Source organism: Polyodon spathula, chromosome 13 (genome assembly GCF_017654505.1).
Source record: "Polyodon spathula isolate WHYD16114869_AA chromosome 13, ASM1765450v1, whole genome shotgun sequence".
NCBI classification, from domain to species: Eukaryota; Metazoa; Chordata; class Actinopteri; order Acipenseriformes; family Polyodontidae; genus Polyodon; species Polyodon spathula.
Window position 1 is genome coordinate 1,837,195 of NC_054546.1, and position 14,101 is coordinate 1,851,295.

General features: G+C 39.0%; 1 protein-coding gene and 1 long non-coding RNA gene across 6 annotated transcripts; one reads left to right on the forward strand and one right to left on the reverse strand.

Annotated features, from left to right (window-relative positions):
- Window positions 1-1,075: 1,075 nt before the first annotated feature.
- LOC121325558 lies at window positions 1,076-3,356 on the forward strand. Its single transcript, XR_005951351.1, has 3 exons — window positions 1,076-1,091; window positions 1,528-1,601; window positions 3,271-3,356. It is a non-coding gene; the product is annotated as an uncharacterized LOC121325558 (long non-coding RNA).
- A 930-nt stretch (window positions 3,357-4,286) lies between these two features.
- Window positions 4,287-13,923, reverse strand: LOC121325557 (programmed cell death protein 4-like). Of its 5 annotated transcripts, none has more exons than XM_041268223.1 (12): window positions 13,838-13,923; window positions 12,586-12,690; window positions 11,245-11,538; window positions 10,201-10,295; window positions 9,070-9,183; window positions 7,998-8,219; window positions 6,867-6,964; window positions 6,458-6,557; window positions 6,201-6,308; window positions 5,766-5,876; window positions 5,497-5,636; window positions 4,287-4,919 (listed from the first exon to the last, which is right to left on the reverse strand). In XM_041268223.1, exons 2-12 carry the CDS (start codon window positions 12,626-12,628, stop codon window positions 4,859-4,861), a joined length of 1,386 nt encoding a protein of 461 aa, XP_041124157.1. In that variant the 5' UTR covers window positions 12,629-12,690; window positions 13,838-13,923; the 3' UTR covers window positions 4,287-4,858. The 5 variants fall into 5 exon arrangements, with proteins under 5 accessions (XP_041124157.1, XP_041124161.1, XP_041124158.1 ...); XM_041268227.1 differs by having other exon boundaries at window positions 12,586-12,642; window positions 13,838-13,855; XM_041268224.1 differs by lacking the exon at window positions 13,838-13,923 and adding an exon at window positions 13,695-13,825.
- Window positions 13,924-14,101: the final 178 nt, after the last annotated feature.

A 14,101-nucleotide genomic window follows, 5' to 3' on the forward strand; every position in this document is an offset into this window, starting at 1 on the left:
CCGCGAAACACGCTTCCTAGCAGAGACGAGAACTCTTCAACCGGGGGGTACGGACTGCAGGAGCACCCCGAGAATATACAGCCCCTGCCTGCGTACCTCACTCCTCTGCCACCCGACAGACGACAACAACAACAACAACAACAACCACCAAATCCTGACTTTGACCCCCTCACCTCATCGCCGCAGAACAGAGACCGTGCTATATTTCACCCCCCTCTCCGCCCTGTATATATTGCAGTGCCCTTTCCGCTCCCCTTCCCTCTCTCTCCAAAGAAAACAAAAACCCAACTCTCATTCTCGACCGCTGCCATTCCGCAGCTAAAACGAAAACAAAAAAAAAGATTTTCTTTGTTCTAAGCTGGAAAGAAAATCAGCGTGTGTTAATACATAAAAAAACAAGTTCTGCGTTCATAGTCCTTTATTTATTTCTGTATTTTTGTTTTACCATCAGAGGTGTGACTCTGCCATCCCTTCCTCCGCCTCCTTCCCCACGACCGCGTCACACGCACGCAGCACCGCACTCTATCGCGACACTATCCTGCAACCCTGCTCTCTTCCTTGGGGGGTGGAGGAGGGGGTGACGAGGCACGCCTCCGTGCCACAGGGTGCAGCTGCCCACATGGGGTACTTTATTATGTTTTATTTGTTATTGGGCGACCCCCCCCCCGCCCCCATTGACGCCTCAAACCAAAGCCTGAACTTCATTGCTCCTATGTTATTTCTATACGGGCTTATTTTAACGTGGTTATTGGATGCGTGGTCTGTCTTTGCTAATAACGATGATGTAATTGCTAGAAATACTTGGACAGACAGAGCAAAATGAAGTAGGACCTGATGTAGGGTACAAACAGAAATATACATCGTTAAGAATGATGCATTCGGAAATCTGCCAAGTTATCTATGTCTTGGTTTGGACAGCATTTGTTTCATTTCTTGATTTGCCTTCAAAAACTACATATCCCACAATCATGCATGCGTAAAATGCTTTTGCGTCACTTCGTTTTATTGCTAACGCCATTACGGCTAAACGTCGTTTCCAGGTAAGCGGATTGACCGCGTCTGTGTGCAGCGATAAGAAACTTCTTGAAGAGGTTTGTTTTGATTGAATTTTGGTAGCGTTTTTTTCCCCACACTTATTCTGAAATGCCATTTATAACTAACGACGTATATGATATGCATTACTATATATTGTAAAACGTGGTAGATGCTATTGCAATGTATTCTGAAACGAGATAGTTGGGTTACTATTTTGCAAAATCTTCATACTCATTAGAAATGTTGCATATTCTAGTATGTTGTATTTATTTAATTCGCAGTTTATTTAGTTTATTATTTAGCGCTTGTTTTATTAAGACAAAGTAACTTGCATTAATGATGTAAAAGAAGGTAAAAAGACATTAGTTGTAATCAGATTTTTGCTATGCATATATTATCATAGTATTGTTCTGGGTGGTGTTTGGTGGCGGTGGTATTACCACTACTAATAATAACAATATCCTTTTTTTTTTCTTTTTTTTTTTAATTAAGAATTTAACCTGCTTGATTTGGAAATATGCCAACAGAGGTCAAGCCGGTGCTGAGGGAAGTTCTTCCCAAACAAGGTACCAATTATTTTCATATTTTTAGCAAAATACTTAATGTATTTTGAATGTCAACAATACATACAGGTAGCATATGACTGATGTCAAGTTTATGCTGTGTACTAATGGAAAAGAGCACCACAGTGTACTAAGATGTAGGGGGCCAATGTATTGTTTTGTAACTTGACCTTTTTGTGTAATCTTATAAAGGGAACAAGAACTTAATTTGTTGCATGTCCATACGGTAACTGTGTATCTTTAAAACCAGATCAGGTGAAACAGCTAACACTACTAAAATGTGTTTGATTTTTAAGTCATTGCTGTTTTACATCTTTACTTACCGTAAATCACATTCGACCCTTTGAATAATCACAGTACTGTTATTTAATTCACCTGATATATATATATATATATATAATAGAGAACAACTCTTTCCTCCCAAGGGTTATGTCATTACTCATCGCTGAGTGGAAGAGACCCTGTCAATTAAACTGTAATTATTTTGATGTTACACCCAGAAATGTGGGTTAAGTCAGTATTCTTTGCTGTAAAGAATGCACAGTTGACTGAATAGCATTCAAAATCCCACACTCAAATTCCACAACAAGTTTCATCAGAGATTAGTTTCAGATTTTGATTTCTGGTATGGCGCTGAGAATGTGGGGAACAGTGTAAAAGTAAGCAAACATTCCTGTTATATTGTTGATGTGACAATGGATTATTTTTAAATGATATTTTCTATAGAATTAGTCTATACAGCATATCTTACAAGTTTGATATTAGCAACCCACAATACTTGTGTTAAATGGCTTTTGGTTGCATACTGTCTCACAAGAATGCCAGACAAGTGAATGAATTGTTTTTAGCTCCACCTTTCACTTGTTCTGGTCGTTTTGAATGAAGAGGCAGTTCCACTGATAGGTAAGCATGTTGTAGTCTGTCCTAAGGCTTGATCAGGTGCCCAGACTTGCATTTAACTTCTATAGCTCACTAAAACATTCCCTACACTAATTTGCCACAAAAAAAAATTGAAGTGGTAATTCAATAATGGTTGAATTAAAGGCAGCATCTTTTAAATAATTTCTAAGAGCATAGCATGAAATATGAATGCTGCTAATGTAGCAGTTTATAGTGTATTTCAGCTTCATGACATTCATGTCTTAGAATTATACACCCCCCCCCCCCCCCCCAAAAAAAAAACAAAAAAAAACAAAACTCTGTATAATCCAGCAGATGCATTTGCATGACACTTTAATTGAAATAGTAACAGTACATTTTCAGAATATTGTGGGTCAGAAACTCCTACAGGTCTCTACTCAGATAACTAGGCCTATGTCTCATTTGATTAACACAAACTTTTTTTTTTATTTTCCCTTTGCTATTACCTTGGTAAGAGAGACGTGTGCAGACTTTTTGGAACACCTGAATCTAATCACTGACCTTGGCTGTAAAATAAGCCATAAACAAAAGTACACACTGAAAGTTCTCAATGATCAAGATTAAAATGCTTCTGATCACAACACGTTGCAGTCTTTATTGTAACTAAATAATTTCAATATAGCAAGAAGTGAAACTTAATGGAGAGCTTATTTTTATCAAAAATATCACTGATGCCAAATTCTTCCAGGACCGGGTTGCCCCATCCCAAAAGCTTTGTTTAATGACTGCACTCCTCATTTCCATAGGACAGCTCTCTATGGAGGATGTGCCCACTATGGTGCTTTGTAAACCCAAGCTGCTCCCTCTTAAATCAGTGACCCTGGAAAAGCTGGAGAAAATGCAGCGGGAAGCACAGGAAACAATTCGTCAACAGGAAATGGGTGTGAAAGAGTAGCAGCGACAAGACCTGCAAACTTGCAAATAGGTTGCAGGGTCAGCGCCTACTGCCATACCCAACCCACAGCAGGAATGCCCATTCTGTGCAGATTTGTGGTTATCTTTGTAAGGTGGAGACATTCATAAAACATCCCAACCTAATACCGGTGCAGTGCTGCAGTAAATAATAAAATGCGCAAGTCCGATATATTTGAATGGATCTTAAATTTTTTTCTCAAATTTTTTTTTTTTATAATTTTTTTTTTTTAAATGGGGTGGGGTGAGTGTTAAAACACTTGGCAAGTACAAGTAAAATTCTCTTAACAAATGTTAATGTAAATGTCGACATGCATGTATGTCTGAAAACCAAGATTGGCCATTTATACATGTCATGAATGATTGGTAGTGAACATATTTTGGGATAACGGGGCATTTATGGAATCCTAAATTTACAAAATCTGAAATGTAGTGAGTTACCCTTTTGACAAGATATTACAGTTCAAAGATATGCCAGGAGAGGGCGCCATTTACTACTGGTCACCAAGGGTCCATTTTAGAAATCCTCTCCAAAAGGAAAAGTTGTTTATATACTTCAGAAAATACTGAGCCCTCCCACTTGGAATTTTGACTTAAATTATGGAAATGATGTCCCTGGATGTTTGAAATCAAGATGCAGTGCAGAATTTTTCACTCAGTAATGCATACCCTGGTAACTGTTAGAAATATGGTATTCTGTAATGTCTTACTGTGTACATGTAATTAAATAACTGTTATACATAGATTTAGTACGTTTGATGTTGTTGGCTCTCAGTTACTATTGGAGGATGCAAAAAGTGGCCTTCACTTGGAGTAGTCCTCCAAGTAAGACAGAAATCTTGTTAAACACAAAAACTACAAACAAAATGTTAAACTTCATAGAAATTTAATTTTCTTGACAATGACACTGAGCAAGACCATAGTTCCATTTCACTTTCCAGCTTATTTTAAAATACAAAAATAGATGTTCCAAACACCACTTCACATCTGAAAGATAAATTGTTTATTTTATTCTGAAAATGTTTTGTGCCATTTAAATTCCAACTACAGTGCATTTTTGTCAAACAATTTATTTTGTATTTTTTTCTTAAGCACAGCATATGAACAATAGCAGCCAACAGAGGAGGTGGGGCTGTGCTACACAGCACAAAGCATTACCCCGAATATAAAGCTTTATACACAAACCAGTGGTTCATACAAACACAATGCTGTCAGGAAAACGAGTGGCAGTGAGACGGCAATACAAACATGGAATGATGATGTAATTGAAGGTGTGGCTCTTTCAACAGGGTTAGCGTATTTCAAAACACCACTTGGGTGTGCTTTTAAAAACCCCAGCCCCCAAAGAAAAAAATAAATCTAAGGAAAGTGCCTTTTTACTCTAAGGGTTCAAGTACAGCTGGCACAGAGGCTTCTGCAGCTTCTCTTCAGTTGCTTTCAAGTTTAAGGCGTCCACCATCTCCTTCACTTACAAACCTTTTACGTCCCCTAGAAAACAAGAGCGATTCGATTTACATTTGATCGTGCAGTTTTTTTTTTTTTTCTTAAAATGGTGCAAACATTAGTAACACACAAGATTAGTTTCTGTATATTACACCAGAGAGAAAATACAAGTCCTGTAAATGCCAATTCATATGCGCATGGTATATTGCTTAGAATGCACAGAAGTAAAATTAAAATCTCTGTTCATGTTTCATAGTGGGGGGCAAAAAAAATCCCAAAACCCAAGGCCTTTTAACATCTTGTGTTGCTTGTAATTATACAATACATTAAGTGGAGTACTGTATGTACAACTCATTGCACAAGAGTTATATACATGTCTTTGCAACAGTTTGACCTCTTCGTGACTAACAATAATTGCAGCGTGTTTTATTGTTTGAAACAGGGCAGGCAAATTCTACAGACAGGGACTAGCTAGTTGCAATGAGGGAACCAGTAATGCTACACACATTCTGTAATACCTGGAGTTAAGAATATATTAAAATTACCAATGATGTGTATGGTGGTGGTAGCTTATACCTCCTAATACAATTCAGCTACATCCCAGTACTCAGAGTAATCTCACCTGCATGGGCAAAGGTCCCTCAGTTTTTTGTTGATAACACCTGCGTTAAAGCTCTGTTCCACAAATTGCTCCAGCACAGAATAGGCATGTGGCACATCTATGTTAATCTCAGGAATTTCCATGTAAACTCTTTCAAAACCCTGAAACAGAACATTTCATGGCTGAAAAATAAACGCTTCACAAAAACAGCATCCATTGATCTCATTCAACGATAACAGCTGATATATTATTTTTATTTTTTATTTTTTTAAAACAGACACCGCTCTTACCCTTCTCATTTGGTCTACAGTAATGACAGAGGACTCCCACAGAAATTTCAGTAGCTGCAGCACCATTTTAAATGTGGTTTCTCCAGTGGATTCCAAAACCATGACCACTGCCTAAAAACAAAATCAGACACTACAGCACTACTTCCGATTCAAAATGCAGCAATATTAAAGTCTAGGATGCCATTACCCAACATGGGTCACTATATATTAATGTGCATATTACATTAATATAATATTAATTGTTTTCCAAACACACACTGCTTTAATATAAGGAACCATGCTGAAGCATACCTGCCGAGAGGCATTCTTTGCAATTGTGCTGACAGTTTTTGCAGTGGTTTGGAATAAGGAAACTGTCAAGACAGTAGAACAGTCGCCAGAGCCTCACACTGTGCTGTTAGCTTGGAGGACACAAGCTTGTTGAGCCACTCTTACCTCATAGATAAACTCATGGTAAAAATGTGGCACTTCCAGTTCCTGCAGGCACCTCTCTGCTTCTGCTACATCACCTGACAGCAGGTACTCCTTCAGCAATAGGTCAATCTGATAGAAAACAGGGATCCGCTTAAAAAGAAAGCTTTATATTCTGGTATGCCACCATGGGACTGATGCAATTACATTGGGATACATCAGCCACATACACCATAAGAGATTTGACAGTTAGGATAAACCACACAGGGCAGGTTCCTTACCTCTTTCATTAACTGATTGACAGGTCGCTGACCTCCTCCTGTTCCCCACAGTCCTCCCTTACTCATTTTGAGGAGTACTGCTGCCCTATCCAAAGCAGCTCTGCAAAAACAGACCATTGAAGTTATGGACTGTGTGTTGACAGGGCACAGAGGAACTGATCAACCTATAATATACAAATATCGAATGCCTAGAAGGGAACGTTTTAAAGAGTTAAAACAGCAGTGCTTTTAGACTGAAGACTACGGTTTAAATCAATTGCATAGAATATCAGAAACATGGGTGGTGTGGGGAATCAATGCATATAACAAAGCTACAAGCAGAAGCTATGGCTAGGATTTGTTCTGCGAGTGAATCTAATACTCCCAGCATATCTGCTACAAGGAACAGTTGACAAATACAAACAGTTACCTAGCATGGTCACAGTCCACTTTCCCTTTGTAGCTCTCGATGTAATCCCTGGAGAGAATCTTATCCCCAGCTGCCCGCGCAATGAACTGACCAACAAGCTGTAGAGAAGAAAAGGGTTCAGTGGCTCACTTAATTGAGATATTTTAAATTTGCATTAGATTTTATTTTCATTTCAATTCAGTTTTCTACACATTTTTTTTATTAAGATACAAAAGGTATTTGGAGCATGTGTTACTTACTCTGAATCTCAAAAACTACAGCTAGCAAAGCTAGGGTAGCGAATGACATGGGGGGAGGAGAGACAGAAAGAAAAAGCAGGCCTGGTCATTTTGCTGGAAACAATACTTGCACCCAGCAGCTTTTGTTCCTGTGCAGATTCTGTAAAAGTAATGAACTCATGCTCACTTAACCAGGACTAAGCTAGCAGTGTTTGCTCATGAAAAAGACCTTTAAACTCTTCCTACACTGAGCTTGCAGTTTGCTCCTGTAGAAACAATAGCGAGAGCTCTCCTGTCTCTCTGCTGGTGAAAGAAACGAGCTGAAATGTATCTCTCACAAGCAGCAGCATAGCAACAACAGTTCTGTTTATTCGAGCCCGTGCCACAGAGCTTCCTGTTATGTAGGCAGACGAGAAGGGAGGGGGGGTTTAAAAAAAAAAAAAAAAAAAAACATCAACTCATAGTCTTGTGTTCAACTAATGGTTTTTAAAGCTTTATTTTTTTTTTTTTTTTTTTTTTTTTTTTAATACTTCCACAGATTACATTAAAAAGGATAAAACTATCCATGTTAATACGCAAAGCTAGTGGTTGAGGGATAAAAAACTTGTTTAGTTACCTTTCAATGAAGCTGTTGCATTGCATTTAATATAAACAGAAACAGTACCCAGACACCCCCAAAAATAGGTTTCTGGACTTTGTCCTGGCACCAGTACAGAAACCCTTTTTTTAGGGGTAAGGTGGCTATTATCTACTCAGGGATACCAAGACATTTAGTAGCAAGTGTAAAAACGTTGTAACCAAGTTTCATTAAATAAGTGGCTCTCTAAACAGTTTTTCGACCTGGCCCACAAGCCACATCCTGAGCAGAGCTGTGTGCAGCACGTCCACCCAGATGGACAGAGGCCGTGTTTACCTGTGGTGCCCCTGGAGTGTCGAGGACCAGCTCTGGCAGCTCCCTGAGGAGCCTGTCAAACGATTTCTCCACATCATCTGTGCTCAACAGCTTCCCACACAGGTCAGTCAGGAGTCTGGATGTCAGCTCTCGGTGGCTCGCTTTAGCCTCCAGCGCAAGAGATACTGCCAACATTGGCACGCCACTCTTCATCTCACCCAGGTTCAGCTCACGCAGCAGCTCCTGAAAAATTAAACTCACACCATTCAGGATTGTAGTCAAGACTACAGAGGGTTTTTAAAAGTGGATCGCCATGGTTTTATTACAATGAGCTATTCCATCCTCTAAATTCCCTGGCTAGAAGAGTCTGGCTCAGCTATCAGACGCAGCGAAGCCAGCCTACATTTCTCCACAGGTTTATCAGTGCAGTGGGATGTCAAAAGCTAATTATGGGTTCATACCTGGTTAAGCTAAAAGATAGCTGGTTATGGGGAAGGATAAAGGCAACAAAGTGTCCTTTGAAAAACAATTTAATTATTGTTTCCATGAGTAACTATTTTAAATCTGAAACAAACAGTAAGCAGCGGGGTTCCCAAAAATAGTGTTACACGTCTCCAGGTGTTGCTACAGCTGTGTAAATAATGAACCTGTACATTCTCTTTTCATTGCTAACATCCTGACAACTTTAACGTGTGTTTTTAAAAGCTGTTTTTAAAATGGCGGCCCTAGGGCACTGATAGTGTAAACTCATACAGGTAACACAGCAATAACCATCCATGATGTGGTATGGAACAGAAAAGCCAGAGGATGTTATGTGTTTTTTTTTAATTATTTATTTATTTATTTATTTTTTTAATCGTTCTACCTGCAGTGATTGAGGACAGAGCTCATACCCCAGTGCACCAGAGCAGCCATTCTGAAAAGAGCTTTGAAACAGACTTTAAAGTTATGTGTAAAAAGTTGTCAGGATGTTAATGAAAAGAGCAATGACAGGTACGTTACTTAAACTTGGGGACGTATAACTATTTTTTGGAACACCACTACTTACGCTTTATAAGCAGTAAACACAATTATGACTATTTCGTTAATTTACCGCAACTTCATTTGTGTCTCCATGTTCAAAGTATTCCTGGACAATTGGTGTCACAGTCTTCTCAAAGACTCCTTCATCCAAGGGTAAGACGACAGTTTCATATACACAGTTTTCCTGTAAAAACACATACACTTTTAAATGTAAAGTTTTCATTTGTTTTGCCACATAAACCAGTTTAAACCCTCATTCTCCTTCCCTTATCCCTTTCCCTTTAAGACTTTATCCCGGGCACAGTGAGGTCGCCATGTCTGAGATCTGCACCTTAGTTCAGGGCTATGCACGCATACAGGTTCAGAGCGCGGCACAATAAGAATCTTGTAATCCAATCTAAACAAACTCAGGCTGGAATTTTAAGTATAACCCTAATATGTAATCTGTCTAGCAAGGCAGAATATGACTTGCAATACTTTGTCGTGCTGCAACTGTAGCCCTATTTAATCCCATTAAAGAGCTGTTTGCTACCAAAACAAGTATTCCTGGGCACAGTCATCTTAATCTAGTCTTTTACCTGCTCTTCTATCAATACCAAAACAAATTAATTAATTATTTAACGAATGTTTCGAAGACTAAGTCTAAACGTTTGTCAAACAATTGTCACTACTTCCTTAGTATATCTCATAATCCAGTGTTAAAATTGCCCAGACATCAAAAATATGTTGTCTGTTAGCACAGTCAGAGCAATTTACTGATCCCTGATTCTGACTACCTAGCAACTAATAGGAGTAAACATGTTTTTATTTTACTGTAGTTCAATATGTAAAACACACATGCAAAAACATGGAAACAGTGCTTTCTCAAACTCTGTGCCTGGGCGAGTTTTATTAAGTGAGATTAGATGTGGCTGCTGTAGTTACAGCTCTCATGGCAGCCAGAGAAAGTAAGCCTGAATGTTACCTCGTAATAAACTGCCATTAGACTTTCACTTCAACACAACAAGTCGACATGCAAATGTTTGCCGATTTGGCCACCAGTACCCCTGACAAGTTGTTTGAAAACATTTCAGTAAATAACATCTAAAATGAGCAGCTATTAACTTTATACACTGAAAAGCATTAAACAATACAGATATTTGTTTATTCACTGAAAAACAAAAATTAGCTCATCTGGCAAAAACACCAGCAGTACATCTACCTGGTCCTCATCATAATTGGGGTCCTTGACATCGACTTCTTCAAGATCATACACCTGACCAGGACAGCCCCAAACCCCTTTACCTCCTGCTCCACCTGAGGAAGGGAAACAGAGTTATTTAATGAACGATGCAACGCCAGTAAACTGACAGCAACAAAAATAAGACGGGCTGAGAATGTTGTGAATCTGGCACACGAGGGCAGCTTGTTAACCATGTGGATTGGAGTTTGAAAACATTTACTGTGCAGTTTTGACAATAATTCTAGACAAACGAGCTTTGAGTTACTCTACAGTATGCCACATTTTTATAAATGAGCTCCACACTTACAGCTCTATATAACCGTCCCTTTATTACAGTTATTAAAGTTACTTGGGTAACCAGTGATTAAAATTACAAGCTTGAAACACAAACAACAACATGGACCTGCAGAGAAATGAGAGCAGGGTCTGGACAGCTTAATAACATACATGATCAGAGACACCTCAAGTGCCATAGATCATTTACTGGAATGGATTAGTAGCCAACCTGCTCACTAATATGTTTAAGATTTGGTTTGTACATTACATTACTTTTTCTGTTCCTGTGAAGTGAAGAATGCCCCTGACAGGTAATGATTTGGATTTAATAATATTAATTTTAATATCTTTATATATTTCATCGTGGACCACCCTCACAAAGCACTTTACAGAGGTAGGCTGTGAACTGTGCATTATATGCAGAGTCACTTACAATGGGACACTGATTTAACATCTCATCTGCAGGATGGAGCACAAGGAGGTTAAGTGACATGCTCAGGGTCACACACAGTGAGTCAGTCAGTGGCACAGATGGGATTTGAACTGGTGACCTTCTGGTTACAAGCCCTGGACTTTAACCACTTGACCACACTGCATCCTATTTACAGTACAACCCTCATTTTCTACATTACTGGGCTTTAAACCCTGTGTCACAAGCGGTTTGAGAAAGACAAACGCTGATTGTGAAAGCTACCCATCATGAACACACAGTGCGAGACTGAAGAACACCTTCATGAGATGCAGTACCTTTCTTTGGCAGACCTCTCCCTTTCCCAGACCGGGACTTTCTGTCCAGCAACTTTCCCTTGGGGCTGGTGGGAGTGACGGGCACAGCTCGGAGGCTGTCCCCGTTATCGCTGAGGGAGTCCCCCCGCCCGGAGTCTCGAGACGAGTTCTTCCGGAGGCGTCTCTTTGCTTTGGCCTTCACCCGAGCCTCATGGACGGTGGATGAGGTTGCTGTGATCCAGTTCCCATTGATCTCGTCATCAATGTTTAGGGTTTCAACCTTTTCATCATCGCTAGAGAGCAAGGAGCTGTTTTCTGGAATAGGAAGAGAGAGCGCCTTGAAAGAGGTCACCTGACAGGATACTAGCTAGAGACATTACATGAGCAGCAGAATAAATAAATCCATCCACTTTCCACTGAATTTGAAATGTGATCTGTGTAAGGTAATAGCTGCAGATACCTCAATTGGTGATGGCTTTGGATACAGAAATTGTTAGATAACAGCTACAGCCTTAAAAATTACTGCACAATATATACAGGATTTATATTGGCACATGTCCTACAATTTACTGTCAAATTAATTATAGGGGATTTAAATACAAAGAATGATACAAATTATTGTTTATTGTTAAAACCAATTAATACAATAATAATACTAAATTGCAGTGAAGAACAATTTAATGAAAAGGAGCCATTAACTTTTAAATTGACAGCAGTATAGTTCTGGCAGTGATTAGCAGCCTTTAACTGGGCTTTCTGATTGAAGTGTGACCACCATCTAAAACAGCTACATCTGTGTAGCTACCTGTGTCCCTGCACTGCCAGAACTGTAGGGACACATTCCGTAACATAGCCCTGGTGATCACACTTCATGTATCGTAGAGGATGGTAAGGTTGTACCTTCAATTAACCTAGTTGCCTCAGCCTCACAGGAGTGTTTGCAGCACCCTTTTCTCAAATTTCCCAAAAAGTGCATAAAAAGAATCAAGGAGTAACTCACCAGCATCAACATGGGCCAATGTAACTGAACCACTGATCAGTTAGGCAAGCGCAGTCAGGGCGTTATCCCATAAATCACGCTCAAGTGTAATAGGGAATTTGTCAGGTTTGAAAAATGAATTGAAAGGCTATCTATGCACACCTTAACTTACATACTGTGTGTATATACACTTTATAAATCTCTGTTGAAAATGCACTTATGAAAAGTGCCTGTATGTTGCCCAAACCACAACATAATTGGTTAGGAAATTTCATTATTAGTGAAATGCAGATTAAAATATTTCAAATTGCATGCAAGAGAAATGGTACTAGCATTAACATAGCAATAAAAAATAACCAAGATAGAACATGTGGTTGACTTACCTACAGGGTTATCATTAAGCCACGCCTGACATTCTGTTGCCATGTTTTATTGTGAATCTGCAGCAAAAGAACCGAGAGTGGAACTGAAGATACGCCTCTCCTGGCCTGAAAGGAACATGAGTACCTGCTTAACAGAGCACTTTGGTTTTTTTCATTAAATGAGAACAAATCAGTAAAGTTGCCTATCGCCCGTGCCAGGGGCATGCCCCTCCATGCACCATGTTCCCACCCATCCATATTACCAAATTCAATGGAAACATATCGTTTCAGATGTCAGGCAACTTTATTTAAACTTAAAGTAATCACTGAATCTACCCGTACGTACAAACCCGTTTTATATATTACATTTTTTTTTTTTTTCAGCAATTAAGAACCAACGCAAACTATGCTGTTATACACTACCTAATTTTGACACTGCTGTAGTGTGTGTGTGATATATATATATATATATATATATATATATAATATATTATATATACAATATATATATATTATATATATATATATATCATCACTAATAGTGACAATCACTAGTTATTCTAGCAATTTCTATATTCAGTTAAATGCAACACTGGGCAAATGCAGCTAACGGTACTGTTTAAGCTCGAGCTCAGCCATTGTGGCTAGTTCTGACTTTATAACCAGAGCACAGTATATTGTAAAATTAATTGTATTATGATCCTTTCATAATAAGGTCCTTCATAATACTACACTGCAAAAAAAAAAAAAGAAAAGCATGACTTCACCGACTGCGTTATGCAATCAAGTCTCTTATGTAATCATTCATATTAGCATTTTATACTCCTAGCAAAGTAATTCATGCACGGTTTAAATTACAAGAGACAAGCTGGACTGGACGGTATGGGACGGGTAACTTGATGCGCCATTACTAAATCGCAACCTTTCTTGCAGTTACACGAAGGTGGATTTCATTGTTTATTTCGGTCTATTTTAAAAGCGGACGGTTTTATTCTTTAAAAAGTACGCCCCGTTAGTTTTTGCATATTAAGAAAAGAATATAACTCCTCAACACAAGACAAGATAACGACTGTTGACATTTCTAAACTTTGTTCTGTCGATGTTACCAAATCTAAACAAAATGCCAGTACCGTGGCTCGTTGGTTACGCAGGTCAACAACAAAGCATGCAGTGAATACAAACTGCTATCTACCAAGTCCAAGCAACACTTTAAATATAACCGACCCTCTACGAACCGACCGATCTCTCTACGCAGCCCCTGATCTCATCTCACCTGCACTTCCACTCTCGTCTGTTTTTGTTTTTCTCGACCCAGCAACAGAGTCAGGTGACTTTATCTCCCCGCAGTTTATTGGCAGCAGTTGCCAAGAGGCGAGCAGTTCACGGCCAATCAGAGAAGGACTGAAATTGCTTACTTTTTTTTTTATTATTATTATTTTTTAAACTTCAGTGCCGTTCAGCAGGTAATATAGGTGCATATATCTATGTTCGACGCGCTGGTCTTTTTGAACACAACATGCAAAATAACAATTTAATT